Source organism: Alosa sapidissima, chromosome 17, assembly GCF_018492685.1.
Source record: "Alosa sapidissima isolate fAloSap1 chromosome 17, fAloSap1.pri, whole genome shotgun sequence".
In the NCBI taxonomy this organism is placed as follows: domain Eukaryota; kingdom Metazoa; phylum Chordata; class Actinopteri; order Clupeiformes; family Clupeidae; genus Alosa; species Alosa sapidissima.
Genome location: NC_055973.1, coordinates 29,211,494 through 29,231,373, shown reverse-complemented (window position 1 = coordinate 29,231,373; position 19,880 = coordinate 29,211,494). Strand labels below are relative to the sequence as shown.

Here is a 19,880-nt window from a genome sequence, read left to right as displayed (position 1 = left end):
AGCTCATTTTGACTTTAATTTTTGAGTTTAATAAGAGTTTGACTTATTTTAAGACGTCTTATCTAGATAAATTTGCTTAACACACTGGCAGCCAAATTTGCCTGTTTTTAAGACAAATTTGATTAACGCAACAATGGTAGCCAAATTTGCTTGTTTTTTGATAATATGTTGATAAGTCAAACTCTTATTATATTAAGTCAAATGATTTTACAAGAAAGCATTGTGTCTTTATACTAAAAACAAAACTGTAGTTAGCGAACCCGGAGTTTATTACAGAAGACATGCTCTGTGTGAGATCTCAGTCTTCTGTGAGATTAACAGTCTTCTGTAATAAACTCCGGGTTTGTTAACTACGTTGTTGGTGCTTCGATTTAGGGACCCTGAGCAAGCTACTAACGAGGTTTGATGCTGTTTTGAACAATATTACTGGTTAAAAAAATGCTATTTGGGTAGCGTTTCACTCATGGCCCTTAGCTAATCCACTGTTTGCGATTGGGGCTATAGTATATACCGGGCCAAGCTCTGTAGTGGTTGATCAATGAAAAATACTGTCTCCACGGCTTATGTGATGTGTTTTAATGCAGGAAAACACCCTTGGGTCAATTTTCGCTGGAATTACACTTTAATAACACTAGGTTAGACAAGCAGTATTTGCAATGAGAATCAACTTCTTGGTTAATTTAGTTTAGATTTATTTCAGTCATGTGTAATGCCATTTGAGTTGAACAATGCACCATACACAATTCCATTGTCACACACATAGCTGCTTATAGAGATGTTGCTTCAAACTCCCCAAAGCCTCACACTGTGCTAAACATCTACTGACAAGTCTTCATCACTGAGCACACATAACGTTCTCCACAGAGCAAACATATGCGCAAAGGCATAAATATTTAGTCTGAAGTGGTTCGTGAATGATGACGGGTGGTCCCCTGCTGGTTGTGTTTACCCCGGCCGTGTTCTTTCTCCAGGGAGGGGGCTGCCGCTTCCACAGGTATAACTGCTCCATAGAGTCCCCCAGAAAAGGATGGAGCTTCATGCACCCAGGCCGACTGACTCATCTCCACGAGGGGCTGCCCACTACCAACGGCACACGCTACATCGCAGTATCATTCATCGACCCTTGAACCTCGCCTCTTTTTTGACTTAGATAAAATAGAATCTTTATGAAAGTCTCATGTGAGAGTGTGAATCATTTTTGTAGCTGTATTTGTTTTTTTTTTGTTTTTTTTGTTAGACAGCTATTTGTACTGCTGCAATTTACTGTAAGAATTCACAGGAAAAACACAGTGAAAAGTACTGCGCACACAAGCACACAGACTGAAACATCTTTCCAACCAATCCCATGTACTGTAGTACTGTCTGTCTGTTTCAACATGTGTTTAACAACACAAATGAGAAAGACTGGACTCTCCTGTCATCGCTGTTAGTCTTCGGGGCCAAAATTGTCAATGCTTCATTCAATACCATCAACCGAGTAATGTCATATCACCCACTAATGGCTGTAACATATCCATCTCCATCTGTCATGAATATCAAAAGGTTGAAAAGTTCATCTGCTGTCGAGTCCACAAAAGGTTTTGTCAGTTTTATGTAGTTTTGTTGGATTTAGGGTTTTTTTTATGTTTGAAGTTGTAACTGATGTTCCTTGTGCTCCCTATCTGTTTCTTTTTTTTCCACAGAAAAGAGCATGGTTACTTGTGTGTAAAGAGAGAAATGTTATATTTTTGTAAATTTGCACAGCAGGAGAAATACACATGACAGCAGGATTTAATATGAATTCTGTTAATGAAGTTCAATTCCAAGTTTTACTTGAAATGTTTTTCACCACAAGAAATACATCTAAGTGCCTTTGAAGGTTTCTGGACTGAAAACATTTTGGAGATGCCTCATGTCTGCTTTCTTTGAAAGTTGTTGTATGAATGAACTTTGAGCCTCAGACCCGTGGAATCTCTTAACTTATTTCTGAAATGGATGAAAATTATGAAAATTAAATATTTTGAAGAAATTTGATAGTTGTACCCTCTGTTAGATGCACTATATACACATGGACTGTTTTCTTTATGAGGTATGCAGTGCAGTGGGCGAATCTATGCTTTTGAAGTATTAACATTCCTTTATACCATGATGTCAGGCTGACTTAACCATATGTAAACAACCGTCAGGGACTCGGTTAGCTGAATTGCTAAAACAATAAATCTTTAAGAGGGTTATGGCTTGTTGATAGTCTCAGATCTGACCAGAACAAAAAAGTCACAGAAAAATGGATAAAATGATTAAAAATAACCACAAAGCAAATAAAGATTTTTTATAGAAAAAGTAGCCGATACCCTTTCAAAGTCAATGGATGAAATGAAAGAGTAGTTCCGTGATCTTGCATGCTAAGGCTCATACACAGCATGCGTGCACACAGACACACACACACACGAGAGACACACAACCACTGTAACTATACGTTTTTGGTGTTTTAGCCTCCCTGAAGATTCCTGGGCTTCAGAGGAATGGTGCTGTGCAGAGAGGCGGAGGGCTCTGTGTTGATGTACATGTCTGAGAGAGGAGTAGGGCCCAGAGTGCTACCCTGTCACTCCACACAGGCCAGCTGCACATGTGTGCACAGCCAAGATTGATGACGTGGGCCCCAGTCCAGGAACAATAGGGGACTGGCTGTTATGTTTGCATTTCTGGCACATCTGGGGTTTAAGCTGCACTTATTTATTTATTTATTTTTGCAGGATGAGGTCAGCACAGTTGGTTTCAGCTCAGATCACCATTCAGTGTTGTAAATGAATTATTATTATCATTGTACAGTGGGCAGTGCTTCGACTTGGCCAGCTTCACTCGCGGTCTGCGCGTGGGATCACGCGGTATCACGCGACTTTAATTTGTATTTTTCCAGTGAGACGCTGCAACAACCCAAACAACCGGTAGATGGCTCAAGTGAGCAGGGTGTCTCGTAAATTCACCCCTTGCAAGTGACGTCACGTTTTGTTCGCGCCACAGCAAAATAGCCTAGTGGACGGCAAGAACACGAATCAAATCAATGGGTTGTAATGGGACATATCGCACAGCTAGGAGATTATAGTGAGATTTAACCGTAGTAATGCCCTTCCACTACTGTTGGCTTATTGTTTGGAATACAACAACATCCCATGTTCTTGCATAGATATATTTTGGTTTGTTTTCTTTGTGTTTCGGGAGTATTTCAACCACAATTGCATGCTTATCTCCTCACTGTATGAAGCACAGCAGCGGTTGCTATAGCAACCATAGACTCTGAACAGGACGGCAGATAGCACTTAGGCAAAGTCTTTGGCAAGATCTGAATGTAAACAGATAATACCGTTCAAGTTTTTTTTTTATTTCCTATTTCTTTCAATTCTTTAACTTAAAACATGTAAGAAGTAAGTTTATTCGCTGGGCAACGTACAAACTGACGAGTTACATTAGCCCTAGCACTATGAGCTACGATAAACGTTAGCTAGAATAGCTAGCTTCTAAGTGTGGCAGCTAGTTATTATTTCATGTTCTGATATGACATTCTTAACATTTTGACTATGTTACAACTGATAAAAGCAAGACAAATAAAGTAACCAAATCGCTTTGCAATATTTTAGTCCAGAAATACGTATGGGTGTTCATTTACCATAATGTTAATTACAGTAGCCTAACGTAATGTTATCTCCCCTTGCTGTTACCACCAGTTTTAATAACTTTACATTTGCGATCATGACAACATTTCATCTAACAACACCACTGGCATCTTCTTTGACTATCAGACCCCAAACAGCAATACATTGAACTACAAAGATGTTATAGTAATGGTGTTCAGTTCATCATAATCTTTATGACATAATGTAATTTGCCGTCAGTCTCCCATCTTTTTGCCGTCCAGCATGGAGCCGTCACGTGACTTAAGTCACGTGTCTGCAAGGGGTGAATAGAAATGGAGCCTGGAAAACCCTACACAGACTTCACTACAGACTTTAGCAGACTGGTTTAGAAATATGCCTGCCCTGCCCTAATAAAGAAATATTTGGTTAACTGCGAGTGAATCCCGTTTGCAGCCGTAGAAGAAACGCAGGACAAATTAAACATTCTGGTTTTCTCCGAGTGCAACGATGATAGACAGACATAATTTGGACAAAATATATAGCATATTAACCTCCGTTGCTCAGCCAAATGCCTTCCTGTTACGTCCTGTTATCACGGAGTTGAACGATTTTTGATTATGCAAGTTTACTTCATTAGCGGTTTATTTTTTTTTATTATTATTAAAGAGTGTTTTTCATTTAAAGGTTTGACTTCGTGCTTATTCAGTAGAGCATTTAGTGCTCTCCCCAATCCCAGACGTTCACATTGCTTGTTTGTTTGTAATGGATGCAACCGCAAGATAGGCTATGCGTTTGACGGCAATGAGTTGTTAACAGACATGAACCAAGACATACCCAGTCTCACGTCTGAACGTGTCACTGTCACGTTAATTAATCTATTGGGACGTGTTGTGTAACACGTTTCCTTGTTAAAAAACGTGTTGAGCAGGACGTAATTATCGTGTTACTATCACGTTGTATTTCGCATTCAGCCAGAACCACGTCATCTGTCAAAAAAGCCCGACCCAAAATGGCTAGAATGTTATTTCATGCTTTTGACGTGCAGTTTCATACTCTTAAGCCTGCTTTGAGTTGTGGGTTAGAAGGAGCCACCTTCTAGCTAGCAGTTTTAGAAGGCTGAACCCCAGAATCCAGAAACAAGAACCGAGCAGGGACGGAGAAAAAAGAAGAATCCAAATGGGAAATGAGGTGAGCCTTGCTACTGCCGCTAGCATGATCATTTTGCTAGCAATTGAGCAAAACATTTTAAAGTTGATTTAACATGAAATAGTAGCCTATGCATGGGCAATACTGTGAATTCAGAGTAGGCTTGCACAACTTATAATTTAGCTAACGTGCATGATGTAATGTTACATTAATCTGTAAAACAGCTGTTGTCTGTGTAAATTAACATTGTAGCCTAATATTGTTAGTGTGGGCTACAGCTAACAGCTGGGAGGTAGCCTATCAGCCAGGCATGTATAATCGATAATCATGATGAACGTGAATAGATTTTGTTGCGAAAACGCGCATTGTTTTAGGCCACATATCAGCTATAAAACAATTGTATTCTGATACAGCAGTTCTCCAGATGTTAGATATTCACTTATATTATAATATAATATTGTATTTCTTTAACCTGATTAAGAGAGGGGTTTAATTCAATAGAGAATTGCAATGTGTGTAGCCCATAATATTAGAGAGATTAGGCTAGATTTAGATTAGATTCAACTTTATTGTAATTTAAAAGAGTAGGCTACAGGTACAGAGCCAATGAAATGCAGTTGACATCCAACCAGAAGTGCAAAGAAGCAGTTATGTAGACGATCAAGATTAATTATGTACAACAGTTAGATAAATAGGCAAGTTTTCCAGATGACATGTGTACAGTGACAGAAATAGCCTATACAGTGAATATGGAATGTGTGTCTAGCCTATAACAAAACAAATTGATAATAATACATAAATAATACATAATAATGATAATAATAGCAGTAATTACAGTAGGCCACTCGCACTGTTGTTGGTGACGTGTCTGTTTCCTATTATTCCATGCCACTCTCCTACTGTCTCCTTTACTGCCCTGCGCCACTTGCCTACTATCTTTTGCCTCTTGCCTACTGTCCAGCACCACTCGTCTACCATCTCCTATGCTGACCCACGCCACTCACCTACTGTTTCCTAACTGTCCAATGCCGCAAACTGTAACATTAAGCTGACACAATCTTGCTGCACGGTTACTTATCTGCATGCAATCACTATTGCCAGCTGTTATGAGTAAACATTATATTGGGACACCAATATATTTCTGATTTCTGATTCACGGGCAGTGTATTTGCTACTGAAGAAAAGGAGAACACATAGTAATTGTTCTTGGATTGAGATTTAGAGTAAGGTTTCTATTGATCTTTTTCAGATAAGGCCTCTTCATTTTCAACTGTGAAGGATCTACATGGACTTGGTCTGGATAGCCTTTCCAGTTTTGATGAGCCAGTCGGTATGTATTTGACATTCTTTAGGATAAAAGGAGCCATATGTTATCAAAAATTCTACACCCATATGTAGAAAAGCTTTGTTGCTGTTTGTTATTGTTGTTGTTGAAAACTACGTTGAATGCAAAGAGATGCATATGTCCCTTGGGAGGAGAGGGATGAGTGTGGATGATTGAATTGTCCAACAGACATAAAAATATGACTGTGTATGATTGTGTTTGTGTCTGTATATGATTTTTTTGTACTTGTTGCATTTTAAGCATGCTTATATACTTTACGCCATGGTGGTCTAAATTGTCTTTATTGCCACTTGCAGGGTCTAGAGGAAAAACCCTATATGAGCCCCAGGGTGAGTAGTGTATAATTACTTTATCCCAAGATTGATTTTCGTAGAAAGGTGTTCAAACCAAAATCTTCTAAAATAAAAGATAGATAGATAGATAGATAGATAGATAGATTTATTATTTGTCCTTTCGGAAAATTGTTCTGCGCCATACAGTAGACAGTTAGACAAGACTGAATACAAGACGGAATATAGACCAGAATTTCCCTCACCCCAACCGCCCCCACCCTACCACACTCCCACACATACACAACATCAGGGCAGAAGGCACAGACCCCACTACACATTTATAGAATGATAAAGTGCAGTTGTGCATACTGTGATAGTCCAGCTGGAAAGAAAGTGCATGGTCCTGCAGGTAACGTCTTGTTCATCAATGTAATGCTAGTTGGAATGAATTACCTACTGGCTCAATTTGTTTGGAAAGAAGGTAGCCTGAACCTCCCTGATGGCAACACCTCATATGCCTGGTGTATGGGATGTGACATATCTCTATTATTTGCATGACCTTTCTTCAACACCCTTCTTTCACAGGTCGTAGCAATACTGTCTGGTTTTTGCCCCTCAACCTTGCTGGCCATGTTAACTATCTTGCTCAGTTTAGTTTTTTTTGGTCACTGACAAAGAGAAATACCAGGTAACACAACAAAAAAGTAGCATGCTCTTCACAAATGAATGATAGAAAGGTAATATATCTCTATCCACTCTAAATTGTCTTAGTTTGCACATAAAATGCAGCCTCTGCAGCCCCTTTTTATAGATGGTGTTGGTATTACTGTCCCATTGCAACTTATTATCTATTATTGTGCCTAAGTACTTGTACTCGACTACAATCACAACATCCTCACCATTTTTAACCATACACTGGGGGGGCTGGCTCCCAGTTCTGTACTGTAGTCTATTATTATTTGCTTTGTTTTCTGTATATTTAGAAGATGACAGCTGGACCTACACCATTTCGCGAATTGATCCACCCAGGCCCTGTAGTTGGTCTCCTCGCTATTCTGTATTAACCCCACTATTGCTGTGTCATCTGCAGATTTTATGTGGTATGTAAACGTTCGAAAAACGCCGAAGAGCCCCGTATAAGAGCCCCAGTGTGATAGGCTGGTTGCTGTCATGTGACACACGCCACCACAAGAAAGCGGAAACGCATCGTAGAGCGAGAGCTGGCCGTGTGGGGTAAGGTAAGTTAAACTACGTAAATTTAGTAAATAATAATAATAATTATAACAAATAGTTGTTTTTTGTTGTTTCGAACAAAATATAGAGATACTTATCCTGACCAAAACTCCTTCATGCTGTAAAACAGCTAGAATCATGCGAAATCAGTGCAATTTCTTAGTCAATGTCTTATAAGTGTAAAAGACGTGGACAAATAGCCTACGTAATAATTAGCTAAATAAATCATTGTTCACTACACGTTATGGTTAAATTATTGAAATGAATGCGATGGTGATACAATCCTGCTTTTCAATTAGTTGACATGATGTTTGACATTAAATTATAATGAGGTCAGTTTCATGTAATAAGCTATTTGTTTCTTTGGGTCTGGTTAATTGAAATTAGCAATTTCTTAGTACAATTCAATGTCTTATAATGGTAAAAGACGTGGACAAATACATGATAATTAGCCAAATAAATCGTTGTTCACGACACGTTATGGTTAAATTATTGGAATGAGTGCGATGGTGATACAATCCTGCTTTTCAATTAGTTGAGATGGTGTTTGACATTAAATTATAAGCAGGTCAGTTTCACGTAATAAGCTATTTGTTTCTTTGGGTCTGGGTAATTCATGTGACAAAAAATTCTGTTATACGCTACTACTGTTTTTCTGAAAAACAAAGCAGTACAACATTTCTATCTCCAAAATAATGCATTGTACGCTTGTGTGTACTACGTAGTGCATGCAGCTTTTAATGTCCAAAGTAGCGTATACTGATTTTCCTGCATAAGAACTACAAATACTCCTCCAAAACTACAGTGTTGACACTTGAAGTTGTGGAGTTATATTTTAGTAGCCTATTCTATAATAGCATAAATACCCACATCGGTTTTACCTTTGTCCCACCTGTATACAACATATGTCTATGAATTGCAGTAGTGATCAAATGAAAAAGGAAAGAAAGGTGTCCTGATGTGTTGTTTAGGGATGGTCCTGCAATGTTTTCTCGACATATCTTTATGTCTTTTTTTTCTCCCCTCTACTTATGTTTTCACAGATCCTTGCTCCTGATATCCTGATGTATGGGTTGCACTTCATTATATGACTCCAACAGAACACTCACAGAAAGGAGAGTAGTATCAAACTACAAGACAGCCAGCATGTAAGCAAGGCCTTGTTTGTCCTTGTTTGGCTACTCATTTGTCTACTTCCTGAAGAGGCTGAAGCATGCTGGCCTCCTTGCTTCCATTAACAGCTGTGTTATGGAGTGCATCCTCACATCATGGTCTACTGCAGCGGTGGATACAGAGGACAATTGGCAGGTATTTTACGTCACTTTTACATTACTTTTACTGTGATTTTGCTAGATATGGTTGTCGCTGTGCTAAATATAGGCCCATATTGTAGATCGAGAAACGCATTGTACAGCTGATACATCTTGGGCTATACTATTAAGGGACAGCTGTATTGACCACCTAAATCATATATTTTCTGAAAGCCTATAGCCTCTAGATGTCAATTAATATACATTAAGACATGTCCCACCTTCCTACTGACTTTGGTGCATCATAAGGCGTACATAGGCCCATAATGTAGATCAAGAAACACATTGTACAGCTGATACATCTAGGGCTATAATATTAAGGGACAGCTGAATTGACCACCTAAACCATATCTTTTCTGAAAGCCTATAACCTCTAGATGTCAATTAATATACATTAAGACATGTCCCACCTTCCTACTGACTTTGACATATCATAAGGCGTACATAGGCCCATTTTGTAGATCGAGAAACGCATTGTACAGCGGATACATCTTGGGCTATACTATTAAGGGACAGCTGAATTGACCACCTAAACCATATATTTTCTGAAAGCCTATAGCCTCTAGATGTCAATTAATATACATTAAGACATGCCCCACCTTCCTACTGACTTTGGTGCATCATAAGGCGTACATAGGCCCATAATGTAGATCAAGAAACACATTGTACAGCTGATACATCTAGGGCTATAATATTAAGGGACAGCTGAATTGACCACCTAAACCATATATTTTCTGAAAGCCTATAACCTCTAGATGTCAATTAATATACATTAAGACATGTCCCACCTTCCTACTGACTTTGACATATCATAAGGCGTACATAGGCCCATTTTGTAGATTGAGAAACGCATTGTACAGCGGATACATCTTGGGCTATACTATTAAGGGACAGCTGAATTGACAACCTAAACGATATATTTTCTGAAAGCCTATAGCCTCTAGATGTCAATTAATATACATTAAGACATGCCCCACCTTCCTACTGACTTTGGTGCATCATAAGGCGTACATAGGCCCATAATGTAGATCGAGAAACGCATTGTACAGCTGATACATCTTGGGCTATAATATTAAGGGACAGCTGAATTGACCACCTACACCATATATTTTCTGAAAGCCTATAGCCTATAGATGTCAATTAATATATATTAAGACATGTCCCACCTTCCTACTGACTTTGACATATCATAAGGCGTATATAGGCCTATATTGTAGATCGAGAAACGCATTGTACAGCTGATATATCTTGGGCTATACTATTAAGGGACAGCTGAATTGACCACCTAAACAATATATTTTCTGAAAGCCTATAGCCTCTAGATGTCAATTAATATACATTAAGACATGTCCCACCTTCCTACTGACTTTGGTGCATCATAAGGCGTACATAGGCCCATATTGTAGATCGAGAAACACATTGTACAGCTGATACATCTTGGGCTATACTATTAAGGGACAGCTGAATTGACCACCTAAACCATATATTTTCTGAAAGCAAATAGCCTCTAGATGTCAATTAATATACATTAAGACATGTCCCACCTTCCTACTTACTTTGGTGCATCATAAGGCGTTTGCAGGAAGGTGGACCATGTGCTAATGTATGTTAACTCACATGTATAAGTGACAAGCTTTAAGAAAATATATGCTTTGCATGGCTAAAACTGCTTTGCCTTTATGTTGGAGCTCAAAACCTATCATATGCCCCATTCATTCGCCAATTTACAAAATAGTGCGATGTATACATTTATGTCCTCCAAAGTTTGCAGGAAGGTGGGCCATGTGCTAGTGTATTAAGGGACAGCTGAATTGACCACCTAAACCACATATTTTCTGAAAACCCATTGCCTCTAGATGTCAATTAATATTAATTAAGACATTTCCCACCTTCCTACTTACTCTGGCATATGATAAAGCATACATAGGCCCATATTGTAGGTCGAGAAACAAATTGTTCAGTTGATACAATTTGGCGTACACTATTAAGGGACAGCTGATTCAACCACCTAAACCATACTAGGACTTGGCCCACCCTCCTTAAATACTTTGGCACACTATATGAAAGGCATAGACCTGCATTTTATAAGTGGACTTTATAGTCATCAGTATGTTTGAACATGTCAAGAGATACACTGAGATTGTGGTTTCTTTCTTTGTACACTTGTTTTATCTCTATTTCTAATTTCCAGGTTGTCAGCTGTTTGGTTATCCCCAAAGCAGAAAGACATGCCAGGAAGGAGCAAGGCAAAGCCCGGGGATTTTTCTGCAGCTGTTCCTGCCCGTTATAGAAGGACTGCTCCTGAGAATAGATGGGTGTCTACATCGTTTTGCAAAATGGGTCTTCTACACATGATGTTTGTCAAGCACTGCTCATTGACTGGCCAGGGGTCCTCTGTATTGTGACCACTGGTCAAAGGCGCCACATGACTGTCTCAAAGTCCTCTACATCATTCCGGTGACGGGACTTCTGGCCTAGTCTGACAGGATGGGTCTTGTGTTACTGTGACCAGACGGCTCAACAATGCATCATTCTCATCCATGCCCTCATCGCCTCAAGACTGGAGTACAGCATTCTCTATGGTCTTGAAAAATATTACTGTCTTTATTATTATTATTATTATTATTATTATTATTATTATTATTATTATTATTATTATTACAGGTCTCTCTGCACCCGAACCAGCAGGTTCAGAGGAAGCTTCTTTTCTGTGGCTGTCACCCGACTGGACTGTAGCTCTGTATCCCGTGGTGTATACTACGAATCTCGATTAGTCGGTTAGCGAGGTATGTTGCGCTCAAAGCCAGGGTATGCTGTGACACGAAAGTGGATCTGTTTTAGTGTCGCTGTATCACCATGGTATCTTATGCTGTCAACCAAACCTGGTCGGGAGGAGGTTATGTGCTAAGTTATAGCTCAAATCGTGTAATCTACCGCCCACTGACCAATCAATTGTCTTAGAAACGAAGTTATCTCACGTGTAGGATTCTGTCATATATCGTACAGGTGGAGCTCCACCTCTACTAACATTTTGGATCTCGGATGCACTTTAATAGTGCTGTGCGTGCAAATATCCTACTATGGACGTGCATACCATACAACAACTGATGACAGTTGATTTATTTGATGTTATAGGTTAGACACAAAAAATTACCGCAGTGTAGATTAAGCTATCGCTCATGAATGCGGAAGTAATTGTTTTTAAATAGAGGCGGTCTTGTGCGTCTCCACGTTTCACGATTGGCCAACGTCATCCCAACACCGAGAACGTGCACAAATCTGAGCTGGAAGCCTAGTTTGACAAATATATCACATAACTGCTATCGTAGTATCACTTAACATATACCCCTGAGTCAAGGCTTTGTCAAGCCTCGATATGTAGACATAACCTAGATATGTCTAACGTGCTTCGTAGTATACCCCACCGGTGACAACCAATCAACTAAGCCCCCAAATACCCTATCCCACCCATAGTGTTATTTATTTACAAATGCACATACTGTAATTACAATTATACATAACCATATTCTACTGCTCTTCATGCTCTTATAATGTTACTGTTTCTGCGCTACAATGGTACTGTTACCACACTGCACATATCTGTCTATATGGTTCATACTGAATATCCATATTTATTCTGTTTTTCTCATATGTTCTGTTAATACACTGCCCATATTTATATCTAATGTATATTACTCTAAACCACCTGCTGTAAACCAACTGCATATTACTGTCTACACGACACTATACAGTATTTCTTGTCCTGCCTATGCACCATCTGTCTATACTTTGTATATCACATTGCACTTTTGCTTTGTACAGGGTTCCCACGGGTAATAGAAGTCTATTCCAGACATGGAAAGTCAGGGAATTTTTATCATTTTGGGGGCAAAGTCATGGAATATCAGGGAATTTTGTCGTAGTAGTTTATGATGTACTAGCCAAAATGCATAACATATTTCCACATAGTATTGGTGTATATCTGGTTATTAGCTTTACAGCTTGCTTGAGTAGCCCAACTGTGTTAATTCAATGCCTATTTATTCATCTCCCGCTCTAAAAAAGTAAAAGACTCTTGATGCGGGTGCTCTGAAATCATTGGTCGGTATATTGTAAGTCATGGAAATTCAGGTGTTTTGTCAGGGAAAAGTCATAGAATTTTACATTTGACTTAGAGTGGGAACCCTGTTTGTACTTTTACTCTGCACAATGACAATAAAAGTGAAGCTGATCAAATGTAAATTATTATTTAGTGCCTGTAGTGCTTTGTATTAGCATATACCTTTGCTGTTTGTTTTATGTGTATTGGACAACCCCCTGTTTAAAGCAATCACAAACTTACATATTTTGATTGATCTTGATACACAGATGTGTGTTGTGCTGAAATAAACCCAATTTCACTTATCTTAGGTGCTGTGGGACTTTTGATGCACACAAAATCTTAAGAAATGGCCGTTCAGAGAGCATTGTTTTGACAGATGTTGACCAACAAAAGTTCTTAAATCATACACAAACCATTAAAACATCCATATTTTTATTGAATATGATACACAGAGGTGTGTTGTGCTGAAATAAACCCAATTTCACTTATCTTAGGTGCTGTGGTACTTTTGATGCACAAGAAATCTTAAGAAATGGGCGTTCAGAGAGCATTGTTTTGACAGATGTTGATCAACAAAAGTTCTTAAATCATACACAAACCATTAAAACATCCATATTTTGATTGAATATGATACACAGAGGTGTGTTGTGCTGAAATAAACCCAATTTCACTTATCTTAGGTGCGGTGGGAATTTTGATGCACAAGAAATCTTCAGAAATGGCCGTTCAGAGAGCATTTTTTGACAGATGTTGACCAATAAAAGTTCTTAAATCATACACAAACCATTAAAACATCCATATTTTGATTGAATATGATACACAGAGGTGTGCTGTGCTGAAATAAACCCAATTTCACTAATCTAAGGTGCTGTGGGAATTGTGATGCACAAGAAATCTTCAGAAATGGCCGTTCAGAGAGCATTTTTTGACAGATGTTGACCAACAAAAGTTATTAAATCATAAACAAACCATTAAAACATCCATATTTTGATTGAATATGATACACAGAGGTGTGCTGTGCTGAAATAAACCCAATTTCACTGATCTTACCTGCCATGGCAAGTTTGATGCACCGGACATACTCAGAAACTACAATTGAAACACCCATATGGCCAGACCGGCCTAGGTAAGTGTCACACCCATTATTTCATGAAATGTCAACATGTGGCACATATTTTGATACAGGGAATGATAACAAACGTGTTTGTCAAATTTGAGACCTCTAGCTGCTTGTATGTTGTCAGGAGGCGGAGCCAAAGATTGGAAAATGTAGATTTCTAGGGGGCGCTATAGAGTCTATGAATGTGTGAGGTGTGATTTTACGTATCTCATATATTTTATGTCATAGATAGATGTCACATGCCAAATTTAGTCTGTTTATGAGGTATGCAAGTTAGAAATGCTAACCCTAGGTTTAGATGGCCATATTTTGCATAGGTCAGACAGGCCTTGATAGGATTACACCAGTTAATTCAAGATAGTACCAACATGTGGCACATATTTTGATACAGGTAATGATAACAAACTTGTTTGTCAAATTTGAGACCTCCAGCTGCTTGTATGTTGTCAGGAGGCGGAGCCAAAGATTGGAAAATGTAGATTTCTAGGGGGCGCTATAGAGTCTATGAATGTGTGAGGTGTGATTTTACGTATCTCATATATTTTATGTCATAGATAGATGTCACATGCTAAATTTAGTCTGTTTATGAGGTATGCAAGTTAGAAATGCTAACCCTAGGTTTAGATGGCCATAATTTGCATAGGTCAGACAGGCCTTGATAGGATTACACTAGTTAATTCAAGATAGTACCAACATGTGGCACATATTTTGATACACGGGATGATAACAAACTAGTTTGTCAAATTTGGGACATCTAATGACTTGTGTGTTGCCAGGAGGCGGAGCCAAATATAGGAAATATTGGATTTCTAGGGGGTGCTATAGAGTCTGTGAATATGTGAGATGCGATTTAACTACATACTCAAATATAGCTGCTTGTGTGTTGCCAGGAGGCGGAGCCAAAGATTGAAAAAAAAAAAAAGGATTTGTAGGGGGTGCTACAGAGTCTGTGAATATGTGAGGGTTGAGTCCATTTCACTATATTTTGTGTCATCCAAGGATGTTACATGTCAAATTTAATCAGTCATATTCTTGTTAGAAATGTGAAACCAATGTGTACATGTCCATGAATTGCAAAGGTCAGACAGGTCAGATAAGCTTACACCAGTAATTTTCAACTAATAACATGTGGCACAAATTGATATAAAGGGCATAGAAATTGGCAACTGGTTTGCCGTATTTGAGACCTGTAGCTGAGTTTGTATTGCTGTAGCTTCCTGGATGTGTGAGGTCATTTCACTTTGAGGTTTCTGAATGTGTGAAGTAATTTCACTCCGATCCCATATTTACTAACCCTAGGTTATTAGGTCATAGGTCAGACAGGCCTTTGTACGGTCACACCAATTACTTCACAACATTAGCACATATAATGCATGTGATGAAAACAGACTTATCTGAGGTTAATTTAAGCCTTGACCTTGCTGATGAAAACCAGAGTGCAGTCAATCAGTGGTCCAAACATATAGAACCAGTACAAGTGAAAGACAATTCAAGTAATTATTTACATGGAGAGTCCTTTACTATCAAAGATGCTTTAATGTACATTGATACATGAAGGGGATATTGAAGTACTCAAGTCCCAAAGAAGGATGACAATACAATAGTATTATAGTCAATTAACATAACTCAATAAAGAATATGGTTACAATTTTAAGCATGATTTAAAGAAATTGACTTTCAAAAACTAAAAAATTAGCGTTTTTAAAGTGATTATGGATTTTTATAGTCTAAGAGCAAAAATAGCAGTATTGCTTAAGCCTATATGATGCACCAAAGTAAGTAGGAATGTTGGACATGTCTTAATTCATATTAATTGACATCTACAGACTATAGGCTTTAAGAAAATATATGGTTTAGATGGTCAATTCAGCTGTCCCTTAATAGTGTAGGCCAAAATGTATTAGCTGAACAAAATTCTTCTAAGTTACCCTAGCAACAACCTAGCAACCAACATAAGAACCATAGCAACAACCTAGCAACCATATTAATTACCCTACCAACAACCTCACAACTACCACCACAATGTCAACCGAGCAACCACCATTGCAACCAACATGATTAACCTTGCAACCAGCATAGCAACCACTTTATTTGGAATAGCAACCACCATATCTACCCTAGCAACACCCTAGCAACCTTCTTGGTTACCCTATCAACAACCTAGCAACCACCTGTACAATGCCAACCTAGCAACCACTTTGATAGTCAACCAACATGACTAGCCTCGCAACCATCTCAATTACCCTAGCAACCAGCATAGCAACCACTTAATTTAGTATAGCCACCACCATATCTACTCTAGCAACACCCTAGCAACCTTCTCAGTTACTCTATCACCAACCTAGCAACCAACATGATTACCCTATAAACCTGCATAGCAACCACTATATATCCTGTAGCAACACCATAGCAACCTTCTCAGTTACCCTAGCAATAGCTTAGCAACCACTACCATAGAAACCCCTATGTTTCACAAAATACCTGTAGAAAGCCTCCAGGGTTCCCCGCAGAAAATTGGTTAGTCAAAGTGGTATGGTGGGGTGGGGTGTTCTTGTTTGTACGATACAATAAAGACTCCACCATACAAACTATACCACACTATACAATTTTTTACAAATAAGAACAGTGAATTAATGTGTGCAACTTTAACAAACAATATACAAACTATACAACAATGAAGTGGAAAAGAATGCAAAAGAAAAACAACATTTTCAAAATGTGCAAACGTAATCACAGTCACTGCTTATGGCAGAGCTGACAGCATCGCTACAGCCATCCTCCTTGGTTTAAAAAAACACAATTCAAGGGCCCTTTGATAATTGCACTCTTTAACAAGTGCGGACCATTTATGCTTTCATGCAGGCTATCAGACTGTTGCCCTGCAGCCTGTTCTGCAAGTCTATCTTGATCTATACATGGAGAGTAAATGAAGTTTAGATTATTTTAGACTTTTGTGTAAGATGTGTAAGATTTACACAAACGATGATAAATAACACGATGACACCACCCGCTGCAGACCATAGGATGTGAGAATGCGCTCCACAACACAGCTGTAAATGGAAGCAAGGACTGAGGTGTCAAGGCCATCATGCTTCAGCCCCTTCAGGAAGTGGACAAACAAGGCCTTGTTTACATGCTCGCTGTCTTGTTGTTTGTAGAAGGACACTGCTTTAACAGCTCCTTTGTGTAGGTGTCCTGTTGGAGTCATATAATGAAATGGAATGCATACATCAGGATATCAGGAGCGAGGATCTGTGAAAACATAAGTAGAAGAGAGAAATTTAAGATATGTTTAGAACATTTTGAGCTCCAACACAAAGGCAAAGCAGTTTCAGCCATGCAAACCATATATTTTCTTAAAGCCTGTCACTTGTACATGTGAGTTAACATACACTAGCACATGGCCCACCTTCCTGCAAACTTTGGAGGATATAAATGTATACATGGCACTATTTTGTATATTGTCAAAGTCAGTAGAAAGGTGGGACATGTCCTAATGTATATTAATTGACATCTAGAGGCTATAGGCTTTCAGAAAATATATGGTTTAGGTCAGTGTTTTTCAACCACTGTGCCGGGGCACACTAGTGTGACTGAGGTGTCAAGGCCAGCATGCTTCAGCCTCTTCAGGAAGTAGACAAATGAGTAGCCAAACAAGGACAAACAAGGCCTTGCTTACATGCTGGCTGTCTTGTAGTTTGGCACCACTCTCCTTTCTGTGAGTGTTCTGTTGGAGTCATATAATGAAGTGCAACCCATACATCAGGATATCAGGAGCAAGGATCTGTGAAAACATAAGTAGAGGGGAGAAAAAAAAGACATAAAGATATGTCGAGAAAACATTGCAGGACCATCCCTAAACAACACATCAGGACACCTTTCTTTCCTTTTTCATTTGATCACTACTGCAATTCATAGACATATGTTGTATACAGGTGAGACAAGGGTAAAACCGATGTGGGTATTTATGCTATTATAGAATAGGCTACTAAAATATAACTCCACAACTTCAGGTGTCAATTTGTATTTGTAGTTCTTCTGCAGGAAAATCAGTATAGGCTACTTTGAACATTAAAAGCTGCATGCACTACGTAGTACACACATGCATACAATGCATTATTTTGGAGATAGAAATGTTGTACTGCTTTGTTTTTCAGAAAAACGGTAGTAGCCTATAACAGAATTTTTTGTCACATGAATTACCCAGACCCAAAGAAACAAATAGCTTATTACGTGAAACTGACCTGCTTATAATTTAATGTCAAACAACATCTCAACTAATTGAAAATCAGGATTGTATCACCATCACACTCATTCCGATAATTTAACCATAACGTGTCGTGAACAACGATTTATTTGGCTAATTATCATGTATTTGTCCACATCTTTTACCATTATAAGACATTGAATTGAACTAAGATATTGCTAATTTCAATTACCCAGACCCAAAGAAACAAATAGCTTATTACATGAAACTGACCTCATTATAATTTAATGTCAAACACCATGTCAACTAATTGAAAAGCAGGATTGTATCACCATCGCATTCATTTAGATAATTTAACCATAACGTGTCGTGAACAATGATTTATTTAATTGTCAATCATGATTTAACAATGATGTGTCACATGACAGCAACCAGCCTATCACACTGGGGCTCTTATACGGGGCTCTTCGGTGTTTTTAAAGCGTTTACATAACTCATAAAATCTGCAGATGACACAGCAATAGTGGGGTTAATACAGAATAGGGAGGAGACCAACTACAGGGCCTGGGTGGATCAATTTGCGAAATGGTGTAGGTCCAGCTGTCTTCTTCTAAATATACAGAAAACAAAGCAAATAATAATAGACTACAGTACAGAACTGGGAGCCAGTCCCCCCAGTGTATGGTTAAAAATGGTGAGGATGTTGTGATTGTAGTCGAGTACAAGTACTTAGGCACAATCAGAGGCGCACCTTGTCAACAGGCAAGGCAGGCAACTGTTTGGAGCCCCAAGCCACTAAGGGGCCCTCGACCTGGTCTCAGCGCGTTTGCCGGTGGGTCGAGCGAGAATTTCGTCCATAGAGATTGAATGATATATTTATTTTGCGTGCTCCTGTCCTGTTGTACAAACAGTAGGCTACATCTGTACATATGTAGGCCCTATGCTATGGCCTTATAAACAGCGGATCTGAGTTCAAAAGAGTTAAAAGAATCCGCACATATTTAGGCTACTGTGGTAGCCTAAACGTCAATCGAGGGTGCAGTGATGACGGATCAACATCGGAGTTTGGCATTTAGCCTACTCAATGAAGTTAGGCTAATGTTAATTGACAGAAAGATTGAACATGGTTTGCTACATCTATACGCCAGTAAACTTCAGCTAGCTAGTTACAGTAACAGTTACAACTAGTTAAGCAAGGAGACGGTTAACGTTATGTTTGTAATAGGGCTGTCAGCCATAACATGTTAATCACGATGCAGTAAGGACCAAGCATACGCGTTAATTTTTTAGAACCCGATTGACGCAAAGTGCTCCAAAAACACAACATTTCTTCTTTGTTACATTGCTCCGGAACTGTTCATCGCAGCGAGATGAAACCTTTAAGAGCAGAAGTGGGGCTTTCCAACGAGACTACACACTTGCCTGTACGATCAAGTATGGGTATGGGGGAAAAAATCATGAAATTAAATCAAATTGCATCATATTTACAGTCTACAGTTCTTTTTACCTGCGTACCCATTACTTTCGTTTGAAT

General features: G+C 38.8%; 1 protein-coding gene and 2 long non-coding RNA genes across 4 annotated transcripts in view; 2 read left to right on the top strand and 1 right to left on the bottom strand.

The window, feature by feature from the left end:
* Positions 1–2,011, top strand: part of plod2 (procollagen-lysine, 2-oxoglutarate 5-dioxygenase 2) — a 34,726-nt gene extending 32,715 nt beyond the window's left edge. For both annotated transcript variants that reach the window (XM_042067711.1, XM_042067713.1), the window contains one exon: positions 972–2,011. In XM_042067711.1, coding sequence (XP_041923645.1) covers positions 972–1,127 — 156 coding nt within the window. In that variant the 3' untranslated portion in view covers positions 1,128–2,011. The remainder of the gene's footprint in view (positions 1–971) is intronic.
* A 2,439-nt stretch (positions 2,012–4,450) lies between these two features.
* On the top strand, positions 4,451–11,541 carry LOC121688245. Its single transcript, XR_006024533.1, has 6 exons — positions 4,451–4,799; positions 6,007–6,087; positions 6,399–6,431; positions 7,465–7,612; positions 8,651–8,915; positions 11,109–11,541. It is a non-coding gene; the product is annotated as an uncharacterized LOC121688245 (long non-coding RNA).
* A 4,095-nt stretch (positions 11,542–15,636) lies between these two features.
* On the bottom strand, positions 15,637–17,880 carry LOC121688774. The gene is made up of 2 exons (XR_006024685.1): positions 17,819–17,880; positions 15,637–17,391 (listed from the first exon to the last, which is right to left on the bottom strand). It is a non-coding gene; the product is annotated as an uncharacterized LOC121688774 (long non-coding RNA).
* Between the last annotated feature and the right edge of the window lie 2,000 nt (positions 17,881–19,880).